This window comes from Megalobrama amblycephala, linkage group LG3 (assembly GCF_018812025.1).
Source record: "Megalobrama amblycephala isolate DHTTF-2021 linkage group LG3, ASM1881202v1, whole genome shotgun sequence".
NCBI lineage: Eukaryota > Metazoa > Chordata > Actinopteri > Cypriniformes > Xenocyprididae > Megalobrama > Megalobrama amblycephala.
Genome location: NC_063046.1, coordinates 46,412,071 through 46,424,243, shown reverse-complemented (window position 1 = coordinate 46,424,243; position 12,173 = coordinate 46,412,071). Strand labels below are relative to the sequence as shown.

The 12,173-nt window shown below is 37.4% G+C and overlaps 1 protein-coding gene and 1 long non-coding RNA gene across 2 annotated transcripts in view; both read right to left on the bottom strand.

Annotated features, from left to right (window-relative positions):
- Positions 1-12,173, bottom strand: part of LOC125265460 — a 126,522-nt gene that overhangs the window by 49,741 nt on the left and 64,608 nt on the right. The gene's annotated exons all lie outside the window — the stretch shown is intronic.
- cd248a (CD248 molecule, endosialin a) lies at positions 5,361-8,674 on the bottom strand. The gene has a single exon (XM_048185694.1). The coding sequence runs from the start codon at positions 8,471-8,473 to the stop codon at positions 6,299-6,301; it is 2,175 nt and encodes a 724-aa protein (XP_048041651.1). The 5' UTR covers positions 8,474-8,674; the 3' UTR covers positions 5,361-6,298.

The following is a 12,173-nucleotide window of genomic DNA, read 5'->3' as shown; positions in this document are numbered from 1 at the left end:
AGTCATTAAATGGATTTTGCGAAAATTAAGGCTTAAATGGCATTAAAAAGCTTTTTTTTTTAGATAGTTTTGAAGAAAAATAATACTACCAGTTTATATTGAATATAGCCTTCATAATTAATAAAATAAAAACACGTACATTGGTGTGATACACGGCTGGTTCCAAATTGTCGTAATGCCGTATTGGACAGCGGCAGGCTGTGACCTGCGAAAGGCTGCATCAGTGTTGCCAACTTAGCGACTTTTCAGACCCTTTTTTTCAAGAAAGCGCATGAATATACTTGTTAACCTGATCTAGCTTCTGAGACCCACCGGTACTGCCGCACAAGTGCGAGATCTTGCTTTTCTGCCACTACTGCAGGCGCACCTCTCTCTGCGTCTATTCTGGTCAGTGAGTGGCTGAGAGGAGCAGCGCATTCAGTTGAGGATGTCAGAGAACAACTAAAATAGATACTATTGCTTCTAACCTGAGTGATCATTTTACATGTACATATAACATTAGCCAAAAATCAAAGCAACTGTCTTTATCTTATGTTTATTGTGATTTTGTCAGACAACGTCTCGATTATAAGTCAGGATTTAGCACTGTCAGGGCTCGACACTAACGCTTTTCAATTAGTCTGGGATAAGTGGATTTTTTGAAGGGGTAAGTGAAAGAGAATTTTACTTTCCCGGCCGGACAAGGACCTGATTAAACATCAATACAACAACAACAACAACAAAAAAACGCGTAAGTGGCAATCGATAGTGGATAATAATAGGCTGTATAAGGTACTGATGAATAACAAAGTTGTGCTGTTGAGGCTCGTGCACCATCTCAAGGAGAAATGGAAACATGAGCGAAGCACACACAAAAAGAAACTCAGTTAAACATACTGCGGTAAAAATTCAAAATGTGGAGTTTTTATAACTTGATACAGTTAAGCAATATCACACGACCAAGAATGCTGTTTTCCTAAATAGGCTAACATCACGATTATAAACGTGACACTGACAGTTCAGTTCAGTTAACAAATAGCCTAGTTAATAAGTCACTTACATTTTAGAAGGAACATTGACTGTTTTTGTTCTATTTTAGCAGCGAAAATAGTTTCAAACAAAGATCACAGCAGAACCATAGAGTAGCAACACTCACCCTGCATCCCAAAGTGCATACTATCCACACTATCCGCCCTAAATAGTATTGAATATTACTAATGTTTCATACTACTTAGGACGGATAGAATGTTCATTGAGATGCAGGCTCAATTGTTTTCCTTACTGAATGATTCAAATCTATCACAAATATGCAGATTTAAATATGTCAAAGCTGCAATATTCTGAAAGGATATTGCTTCAGAAATGTTAAATTTATATTTACACCACAAAAAAAAAATCCTTTTTTTTTTTTTTTTCCCCGGACAAGCAACTGTTTTACTCGTACAAGTGTATGACAAGGCTTAATGGCAAGCACTGTATGTAGTCTTAATGGGCCACATTTCAGGGCCACATATTGTCTGACAACAAAAATAGAAAAATATATAGATGAAACAAATTTATTGTGAATTTGGCTGTATTAAAATATATTATGTGAGCAAAAAGGGTAGCAGCAGAGAAGCAAACAAATAGCCGCATGACGTCATCTATCAACATTTAGCGACATATATACATATGTACACACTGATATTTATATTTCACCAGGCTCTAATTGAATTAGCATTTTACTTCAATTAAAATTCATTAGAATGATTAAAAAGCTCAAATATAGTAAGATCATGGTAGTCACAGGTAAAATCCTGTGCCTCGATACCATGGATATGGTTTCTAATATAAATAAATAATAATAAACTATAGAATTTGTAATAAAGGTGCCGTTACAAACAAACTTTTATGTTAGGTGCAATTAATCGCGATTAATTGATTTGACAGCACTAGGTGTAAACACATGTAGAAACTATGAAAACAGCCTCTATGAAAGTGATTTATATTCCCCAATATTTAATATAAGCAATAACGGCAACATTTTTAACATTTCTGCCAAAACACCATCTGCAGAATCTCCCTCGCTTCAACTGTCAGCCCACTACTAGACCGGCCCACAGGAAAGTCCTGGTGCTCCCTATATGGCCAGCGCATGCCTCAAAAACTGATATTAAGCCATAATGCTTTTCAGTTCATTCTTTACAACATCTGAACAGTAATCATATGATCAGTTATAAAATTAAAGACAAGTACAGTGACCACAAAAGCATAATTTGTTAGCAGATGCTTGTTGACTCATGAAATGAAATTCAAAGATTTAAATTTTGACTTAAGTATCCAAATTGTTTTGGTGGGCCAGTGTAACATTATACAATACTGCTCAAAATTTGGGGGTCATAAGATTTTTTAATGCTTTTTAAAGAAGGCACCATTTATTTAAATACTATTACAATTCAAGAATTAAAATTCTTATTATTGTCAGTGTTGAAACTGGTTGTGCTGCTTAAAGGGTTACTTCACCCAAACAGGGTTGGGCAAAAATACATCAAAATGTATTTTAAAATAAAATACCAAATACCTTAATTTTAAGTGTATCAAAATAAATTTCAAAATACAGCAGTCACACCATGTATCAAAATAAACTACTGTATTTTTGTATTTTAAATTCATTTGATTTAGTAAACAATGTTTGATAGCAACAGCTTTTCTCTGCCCGAGTCATGCAATAAATCTGACATATGCAATCAGTTAAAGGCACAAATATGTAGGATTTTTAGATTAAAATATCCGACTAGAACATTGTTATATATTTTGTTGACTTGTGTAGTTACATTATCCCAAATGTTTCCAAGAATGTTTAAATCCAGAGAAATAAGCAATTTATACCAGGACATGGGCTGTATCCGTGCGTTGCCTATCAATGACATCATACCCTCAATTTCTGGTTTTATTTTGTAGAAAACATGGAAACATCAAAGACGTATTATATTCCTCATCTGTCTAATAAAACATATATGTTTTATATCTCATAGCAGCCGCCAAGCGAACGCACAGAGTAGCATTATGAAAACTTTCAACATTCAAATGTATCTAATATGATAAACAGCACTGCATTACCCCACATTCACTAGACCAAAGAAAGCAAAAGCAGCGACTGCAGCATAATAAAAGTTCTGTTGCTCTCGAGACATGTGTTGCTCTCATCTCTCATTAGCAATATCTCCAGCGGCCTTGTTGAACTCCAACATCACTCGCCCTGCTCTGATTCATATTACAGTAACGTTAATAATCTCATCCATGAACATGGTTTCTGCCCAAGTCCCATCCGGATTCTTTTCCACTGGCTGTAGATGTGAAAACAACACATCCCATGATTCCACAAAATCAAGGATAAGTGACTGAATAAGCGACCTCTAGCCATGAAAATGTACATATTGTGGCTTTAACAGAACAAATATTGACATGTGATCTCCCAGATGAAGGTTAGTTTTAAAGTAACTAACAGATTAATGTTTAATAGTTTGCGAATGACTCATAATTGTATCCTAATTTAGTTACTTGGTGTTTGGTAAAGAAGGGCCTACTTTGATATATTGGGGGCTGCTGCTCGGTAAAATAGTTTTCAAGAACATTAAATTGATAAACTATTTAGCTACTAAAAGGAACATCAAAACATGTTCTGAACTCAACAAGTTTGGGCAAACCACTGAGCAGGCACCAATCAGAGGCTGCATTTTTATGATATCATCATGTAGACTTCTTACAAAGTATTTTACAGTATTTTAAAACTACAAAAATACAAAACATTAACGTATGTTGATACAAAATACAAAGCCATTTTCATCAACTCTATCAAATACAAATGACAAAATACTATTTTGTATTTGAAATACGTATTTGAAATACATGTATCATAAATACTGCCCATCCCTGCACCCAAAAATGAAAATAATGTAATTTATTACTCACCCTCATGCCGTTCCACACCCGTAAGTCCTTCGTTCATCTTCGGAACACAAATTAAGATATTTTAGTTGAAATCCGATGGCTCAGTGAGGCCTGCATAGCCAGCAATGACATTTCGTCTCTCAAGATCCATTAATGTACTAAAAACATATTTAAATCAGTTCATGTGAGTACAGTGGTTTAATACTAAAATTATAAAGCGTTGAGAATATTTTTGGTGCGGCAAAAAAAGAAAAAAAAAGAAAAAAAAAGGACTTATATAGTGATGGCCAATTTCAAAACACTGCTTCATAAAGATTCGGAGTGTTATGAATCAGCGTATCGAATCATGATTCGGATCGTGTGTCAAACTGCCAAACTGCTGAAATCACGTGACTTTGGCGCTTCGAACCGCTGATTCGACACGCTGATTCGACACGCTGATTTGACACGCTGATTCATCTGCGCTCCAAAGCTTCCTGAAGCAGTGTTTTGAAATCGGCCATCACTATATAAATCGTTATTTTGGGGGTTTTATTATATATATGTTTTATATGTTAAACCACTGTACTCACATGAACTGATTTAAATATGTTTTAAGTACATTAATGGATCTTGAGAGAGGAAATGTCATTGCTGGCTATGCAGGCCTCGCTGAGCCATCGGATTTCAACAAAAATATCTTAATTTGTGTTCCGAAGATGAATGAAGGTCTTACAGGTGTGGAACGGCATGAGGGGAGTAATAAATGACATTATTTTCATTTTTGGGTGAACTAACCCTTTAATATTTTTGTGGAAATCATAATACATTTTTACTTTGATGAATATAAAGTTCAAAAGAACAGCATTTATTTGAAACAGATTTTTTTAAACAATATTATAAGTCTTTACTGTCACTTTTGATCGATATATTGCAACCTTGCTCAAAAGTAATATTTCTTAAAAATAAATAAATAAATAAATAAATAATCCAAAAAACCAAGATGAATCTAAAGTAATCTCACACAGAACTGTAAAACATGTAGGAAGCTGTCAGTTTTCAGGCGATTCCACTAGAGAGCTTTTCCTGTGATGATGTGAAGGCTGAATACGCCAATTATCCACAACACAGCATGACAGTTAGGAGCTCTCTGATGTCTGTCCAGATTTATCTGTTTGGATAATCAGCTGGTATAGAGTACAGAACATGTGTTCTATACCTTCAAAGTACCACCGTCAATCAGTCAAAATCCCTCCTGTATCCACATGGAACAAGAGAGAAAGGAATACAGTGAAGGCATAGTTTATATAACTGCGTAAACCCTTAACATATCCTTACACTAACCCTAAAAAAGCTGCAAATTCTACACAATTAACAGCAACATTGTCTATTGATTTTATAGGCATTTATAAGCCATGACATCAAAAGACAAATATTGCATGTCCCCAAAAATAAAGACACAAACATTTAAGCCTTATTGAGCACTTTAATAAACAGTTTTAAAAAAATCAAGTAGTAGTTAAAGTAGAAATTTTGTGGTTGTGGTTTGAACAAGTTTATCCGTACCTCACCTTCACTTAGCATATCAAAACATAATACTACAAACTGATCATAGAAAATTCATTGGTACACCATTGTCTGGCTGCTTGTTCTGACATTTTAAAATGCTTGTGAATTATGACCAACTTCACTCTCATAATGTGGCATAATGACCAGACTGTCCGCATGCATGCCAACTTCCAAAGGACTTATTCAGAGCAATCAAATTACTGTCATTAAACACACAATGCTTGGAAGGCTTGGAATCAAATAATCTTGTTACAAAACTTGTTAGGCACAGTTTGGTGGCAACAACAACATTTAACACATATGACAGAAAGCCCTTTTTTGGTCTGGATCACCACAGGGAATAAAATTCTTGACATTGTCAAAATAGACTGAAGTTATGGCTCCTTACAAAATCTCTTAAGACATAACTCTCTTGAATGACACAAACACAGCTATTCAGATGGAAAGTTCCTTCAAATTAAAAATAAATAACCTCACATTACTCAAGCAAGTATCCTCATCTATTTAGTATGCTCTCTTATTTGCCATGTGACTGTTAAGCAACTGTTTCACAAACTAAGAGATCAGTGTGAGCAACAGTAGAACAATTTTTATTGCCTCTTGGAGGACAGCAGAGAATGAGGCTTAGTGGTTTTAGAGGCATCCATCCTTGCCCCCCACCTCCCTTTTCTTGCTTAGTCCAGATAAACATCCACAAATAATTATGGATAAAAAATGTCAAAAGGAAAGCATGGGCTGCTATCCTCAATCCATCAAATTCCTTTTGGAACTCCCACTACTGTGAAGTTACAAAACAAAGTTTATTTACATTTTCACTCTGTCCAGTCACAGGCCTGCTTGCTTAAACATGGGACTTATTTCCGCCACCAGATATGTCAGCAGCCGCTTTATCACCAGCACCGGCAATCCAGTGATAGCAATCGCTTGTGTTCTTGTTCTGTGGTTTAACTGTGTAGCGAGTACAATAGATAATGCCTAAGACCACCATCACCACAATGAAGATGCAAAGCGGCACTAGCAATCCAACTAGCAACCAGCTGGTTCCTTGGCTCTGCTCACTGTTGTTGTCACCATCAAGTATGACCTCCTCTATTCCTCGTGACTGCATTGGGAGCAGGGTGGAAGTTTGCTGCCCTGGACCAAATGTGACTGATTCATAGTCATACTTGTCATTATTATCATGGTCTTGATCAGAAGACTCATAATCTCCAGGGAAGTCAAGAGGGTTCTTAGCAGTTTCCTGTGTCTCAGGCTTTGTTTGGGTTGAGCTGAACCAGAGCCAATTCCAGGCCCCACCTGAAGCTGTGGAGGAAGGGAGGTCTGTTGGAACCGTGGTGCTCTCATCCTCATAATAATCTGGTATGGGTGTCGGAATGGTTGGTGGAAAAAAGGCATTAAGAACTGGTTGTTCTGGACGAAGATCATTAACATTAATGACATTAGGGGAGTTTTCAGTTGGTGTAGTTGTTTCAGGTTCCACTTCAGTTGTCCAAATCAGGTCTGTCGGAACAGTCTCCACATTGGGCAGCTCAGTCTGCCAGCTTAGAGGTATTCCCCAGTCAGGCTCAGATGGAGGGTGCCATGGGTATACAGGGTCCTCTAGTTCCCAAATGGGTTTACTAGTAACCAATGGGTTGGAGACAGTGGTTGTAGAAGTCTCCAAGTCCTCCCCGATGGGTCTGCAGGAATATTGGTCAGATTGAAGATTATAACCTTCTTCACAGTAGCACTCAAAGCCTCCTTCATAATTGATACACATCTGTTCGCAAGTTCCTTCAATTTGACATTCGTCAACATCATGACAGCGACTCTGGTCCTCTTGCAAAGGGGCAAAACCAAGATGGCAGTGGCAAATATGGGAACCCAATGTGTTTTCACAAGCATGTTCACACGGGTCATCCAGACACTCATCCACATCTTCACAGGCACCCTCTTCATCTTGGCGGTATCCATCCCGGCAGCGACACTCAAAGGTTCCAGGTGCATTTACACAGATATGCTCACAGGGACTCTGTAGGCATTCGTCGACGTCTACACAGCCTCGTTCATCAGGTGCCAGCATGTAGCCATCAGGACAAGCGCAGCGGTAGCCGTCCATCACAGGCAAGCACTCAAACTCACATGGAGCCCCATTGCAAGGGTCAGATGGAAAGCAGCTTACTCCATCCTCAGCCAGGAGAAAGCCCTCATTGCAATCGCAGTAGTTATGTGAGTCATCTTCAATGCATAAGTGATGGCAACCTCCGTTGTCCTTATCGCACCAGCTTGTCTTAGTCACATCAGAGCAAAAAGGTGGATCCCTGTTCCAACCTACAGTTCCATCATCCTTCATTGTGCACAGAATTGACTGGTCATCTATAGTAGGACATGGTACAGTTGCCACTGCTCCAAATGGGACATGCGTTAAGAGGGTACTCAGCAGGTTAAAAGGGGTATTATAAAGCGTATTCCCACCACCCTCACTAGCAATAGCTTTACACATGCCTCGGAAGTTGTACCTGCACAGGTAGCCATCCACTGAAATCGAACAAGATCCGTCCTTCCATTTTAGATTATTCCCTTGCTCATGAGCTGCAATGCTGTAGGGCATCGCCACACATCGTGGGGAAGAGCAAGTACTGGCCGAGTCCTCTTCTAGCCAGTTTGTGTACTGGGTGTCCTGATCTCCAGTGACCCACGAGAAGCCACGCAAGGGCCGGGTTGGAGAACATTGTCGGGGTAGTCTCTGAAGGCCAATCCAGATATTTGCCTTGCCTCTGTGGTGCGGTCTCAGTTCCACATTGGAGAAGAGCTCCTTCACCTTTTCTGCTTCCTTTGGATGCCTGATGGTGACCAGGTTCCCACCTTGTTCCTTGCAGTTCCGCCAGGCTTCCAGGAAGATCTTGCGCTGAAAGTAGAGCACATAGCACCCATCCTCACTGCAGAGCGCATCCCGTTCTCTCAAGTCCAGAGTCTGCACACTGTAGAGGCACAGTAGTGAGGGCAGCAGAATAATACACAGAACCGGACAGTCCATACCTCACACCTACTCTATTTTCTTTTGTATTCTCTTTCACTTTTTTAAGTGGCTTTCAATATGCTAGAATACTCTTTAATGCCCTAGATACATTTTTCTTGAACTTGTAATAAACTTTTCCCTTCTCTCTTTCCTCTCTCTCCACCTTCCTTTCTCTGTCCTGTCTAGTGCAGATATGTGCCTAAACTGAGTCCTTACAATCTCACCCTTGACGTTCCAGCAAGAGAGAGAGAGAGAGAGAGAGAGAGAGAGAGGGAAAGGGAGGGTTGGAGAGATGGAAGAATGGTAGGAGTGACTGAAGAAAAGGGGGAGAGACGAAAAAGATGTTTTTGGCACAGGCAGGACCAATGTGTGTGTGTGTTTTGGGGGGATTGGGGGGAAGTGCAGCAGTCTCTGTGCCTTTTCTCTAGAATGTAACGTATGTTTCTCATAAGAGCGTGTATGGAAATGGTTTGGGACTCTGCCCCTGCACCACCCCCTGCAGCCCCATGTGTTTCTCCACCCCACCAAACTCTGAATGCAGGATAAGTTATGACAAACTCTAATGCTTATATTTTACCAATGTAAAAAGCAAACAAAAACTAGAGAAATTTGCTGAAATAGTCCCACTCACATCTCTCAGCACTTCCATATTCCAGCTTTTCTTCCATATTCTCAATCTTTCCTCATTTTCATATTGTTTTCTGATATCTTTCTGGGAATTTGGTCTCTCCTTGGTTCTATTTGAGCTGCGGTGCTGTAATGTGTTATCATGCCATGTAAAAGCTATTGTGCTCTTAAGCATTTTTTCCCCTTTTTTCCAAATGTTCCCCACCTCTCTAAAAACTGTCCTATAAAAACAAAAGACAGACAAATGTTAATATCCAAATAAAATATGTAACTTCATTGTACTAATACATTGTATTAGATGAACAAATTGTTATAGCAAAAAAAAAGCTATCAAGTATTTTTTCATAATATTTTGTTGTAATGAAAAATATGCATTTATATAGGTTTCAAAATGTCTAATGGACATTGTTATGTGAATATATAATGTAAATATACAATCTTCAATGAATGTTAATGTGCAAATGTACAATTTTTAGAAACCTTGATGAATGAAACAAGTTCATACCTGACTACTGAGCATAGAAAAACTCAAATTACCTGAAGTCTGCCAGTGAAAACCCTGCAACATCAACAATCACTGTGCACCGGAACAATAATAGACCTAGTTATGCTAGAGGTTAAAGTACCCACAATCGTAAGGAACAAAAGCAGATCTAGTTTTGTTAAGAAAACAAAGAGGGGGAAAAACTGAGGTGGGGTCTCAGTCTGTATATGGTCGCAATGGGGATAAAGCTCTGTGTGGGGGTTACACAGGAACAGCCAGGGGAGGAAATGGCTGGATTTCTAAAAGATCATTAAAAATTCACTCTTGTGAATGAAATACAGATGAAGCACAACCGATTATATTAGATAACTTCTTTATGTACTGAAGTGGGCATGGTGTATCAGTGTTTCTGGGAGTTTATTTACTTGTCTTTTATGGATAAAGACTCATAAAACTTGAAATAACCTTAAACCAAGCAATTTTTTCTCATGTTTTGGTGATCATTAAAAGCAAATATTTCACATCATAACTTTTTGGAGAGGTGTCTAAAGGTTAAATGATCTGTAATCTGTGGATTTTATTTGAGTGCACATGCACAATGATACACATCTACAATGCAAATTTCACTGTTAGTAAACAGAGACAAAATACTTGTGACAATCCTAGAGCTTGGACAAATCTGTTTACACACTGCAGATGTTCTACAAGAACAAGAACATCTCAATCATTACCATGGAAACACTCAGTGAAAAATACAATCCTGGATCTGTGTAATAGCTACACTTTAGTACGAACCAGACAGTCTTTAGCAAAATGAAAAACAAATTAAAATCCAAGAATCAAGAGAAGAAAGCACGTCCAAGAAGCTTTTGTTACAATATTTGAGAACGCACCAGCCTTGAAAGTCCTGATAATAGTGAGAAAAATGCAGGGTTTTTTTTACATATATGAAACCAACCTGAAGGTTACATTTCTAGAAATGGGGTACATGATTTAAACAATTTATTTAACTCATACTTTTTTTTTTTGCCATTTACTAAATTTAATACCACTCTATTTTCTTTTCATCTCACAGTCAGTGTTGATATACCTTCATCTCACAACCCCATTTCCCAAGTACACTGAGGTGAAGCAAGCACAGAAGATCCTCAGGGTTTTTTTTTTTTTAATTATTATTCATTTGCATTTTTTTGTTTCCTGGAACACCCACAACCTGTAAATCACATTAGCTCTTTTCCTCCCTCAAGAGCCCTTGTTCTTGATATTGTTTTCAGGTCTCAAGCTGCTCCCGCCACCCCTCAAAAGTACGTACTGTACATGCAAGTAGCACATTTAGCCGAGCACACAGCATTGTTTTGGATGTTCAGTAAGTTCTCTCTCTCTCTCCATATATATATATATATATATATAAAATGATCAGCACTGTAAACCCTAATGCTCAAAATACTTAATTGGTTTGAGTAGAATAAACTTAAATTAAACAAATTAATTCAGTTGGATTGTTATGAGTATTTAGAACTTTCTTTTTCTTGTGAGTTCACAGCACTGACATATTTCAAGTAAACTGAACTGTTTTATTGTTTTGAATTGTATGAACTAATTTTTTTTAATTTAGACTAACTTAAGTTTAACTGAAACTGGAGTGGGATTTCTATTTCCCACCATGCCCTGCCCACGGCACTCGAAAGGGAGCGTAAATGCTAAAATTAAGTGTTATATAATGTTTTTTTGTGTGTGTGTGTGTGCAAGATTAATGGTAAGGGAGATTTAGTAGTGATTAGTGTTTTGTTATGCTAATTTAGAAGAGTTTCTGTTAATGTGGGTTTTTGGAAAGTTACCATCATGGTGACAAGCGGTGCATGCTGCTTTGGGTTACACTTTATTTTACAGTGCCGTAGTTACATTGTAATTACTCAAATAAGTACTGAGTACTATTAATTAACTGCATGTACTTACTATAGAGTTACAGTTAGGGTTAGGTTCAAGGTTAGTTACTTGTAATTATGCATAATTTACTGTTATTATTATAGTAAGTACATGTAGTAACGTGTAACTGTGGCAGTATAAAATAAAGTGTTACCCTGCTTTGTATGAGAGCAGGTAACTCACATGTTTTAAGATGCTGTACTCATTCAGAAAGGTCTATACTATGCAATTGTTAACATGTTAGACAATTAGCAAGTTGGCATTTTCTGAATTTTCTCATTTGTGTTTACAGTGAAGTAAATAACATTTAATTTGCAAGAACTCAAGTTAATTTATTTAAGTTAATAAAATATTTAGTTAATGTTAATTTTTTATTAAAATGTATGAGTTCGCTAACTCAGTACTTCAAGTTAGGAGCAATTAACACACATGAGTAGTACAAAGTCAAAACTTGGTAGTTCTGCTTATTTAAAATTGGGAACAAAATTGATGTAACCGATTACCTCAAATTTTTTGAGTTAGCCCAACTTATTCGGGTTTACAGTGAGCGTAAATGAGTACACCCCCTTTGAAAAGTAACATTTTAAACAATATCTTAATGAACACAAAAACAATTTCCAAAATGTTGACAAGACTAAGTTTAATATAACACATTTTTCAGTTTTACTCAAATTAGGGTGA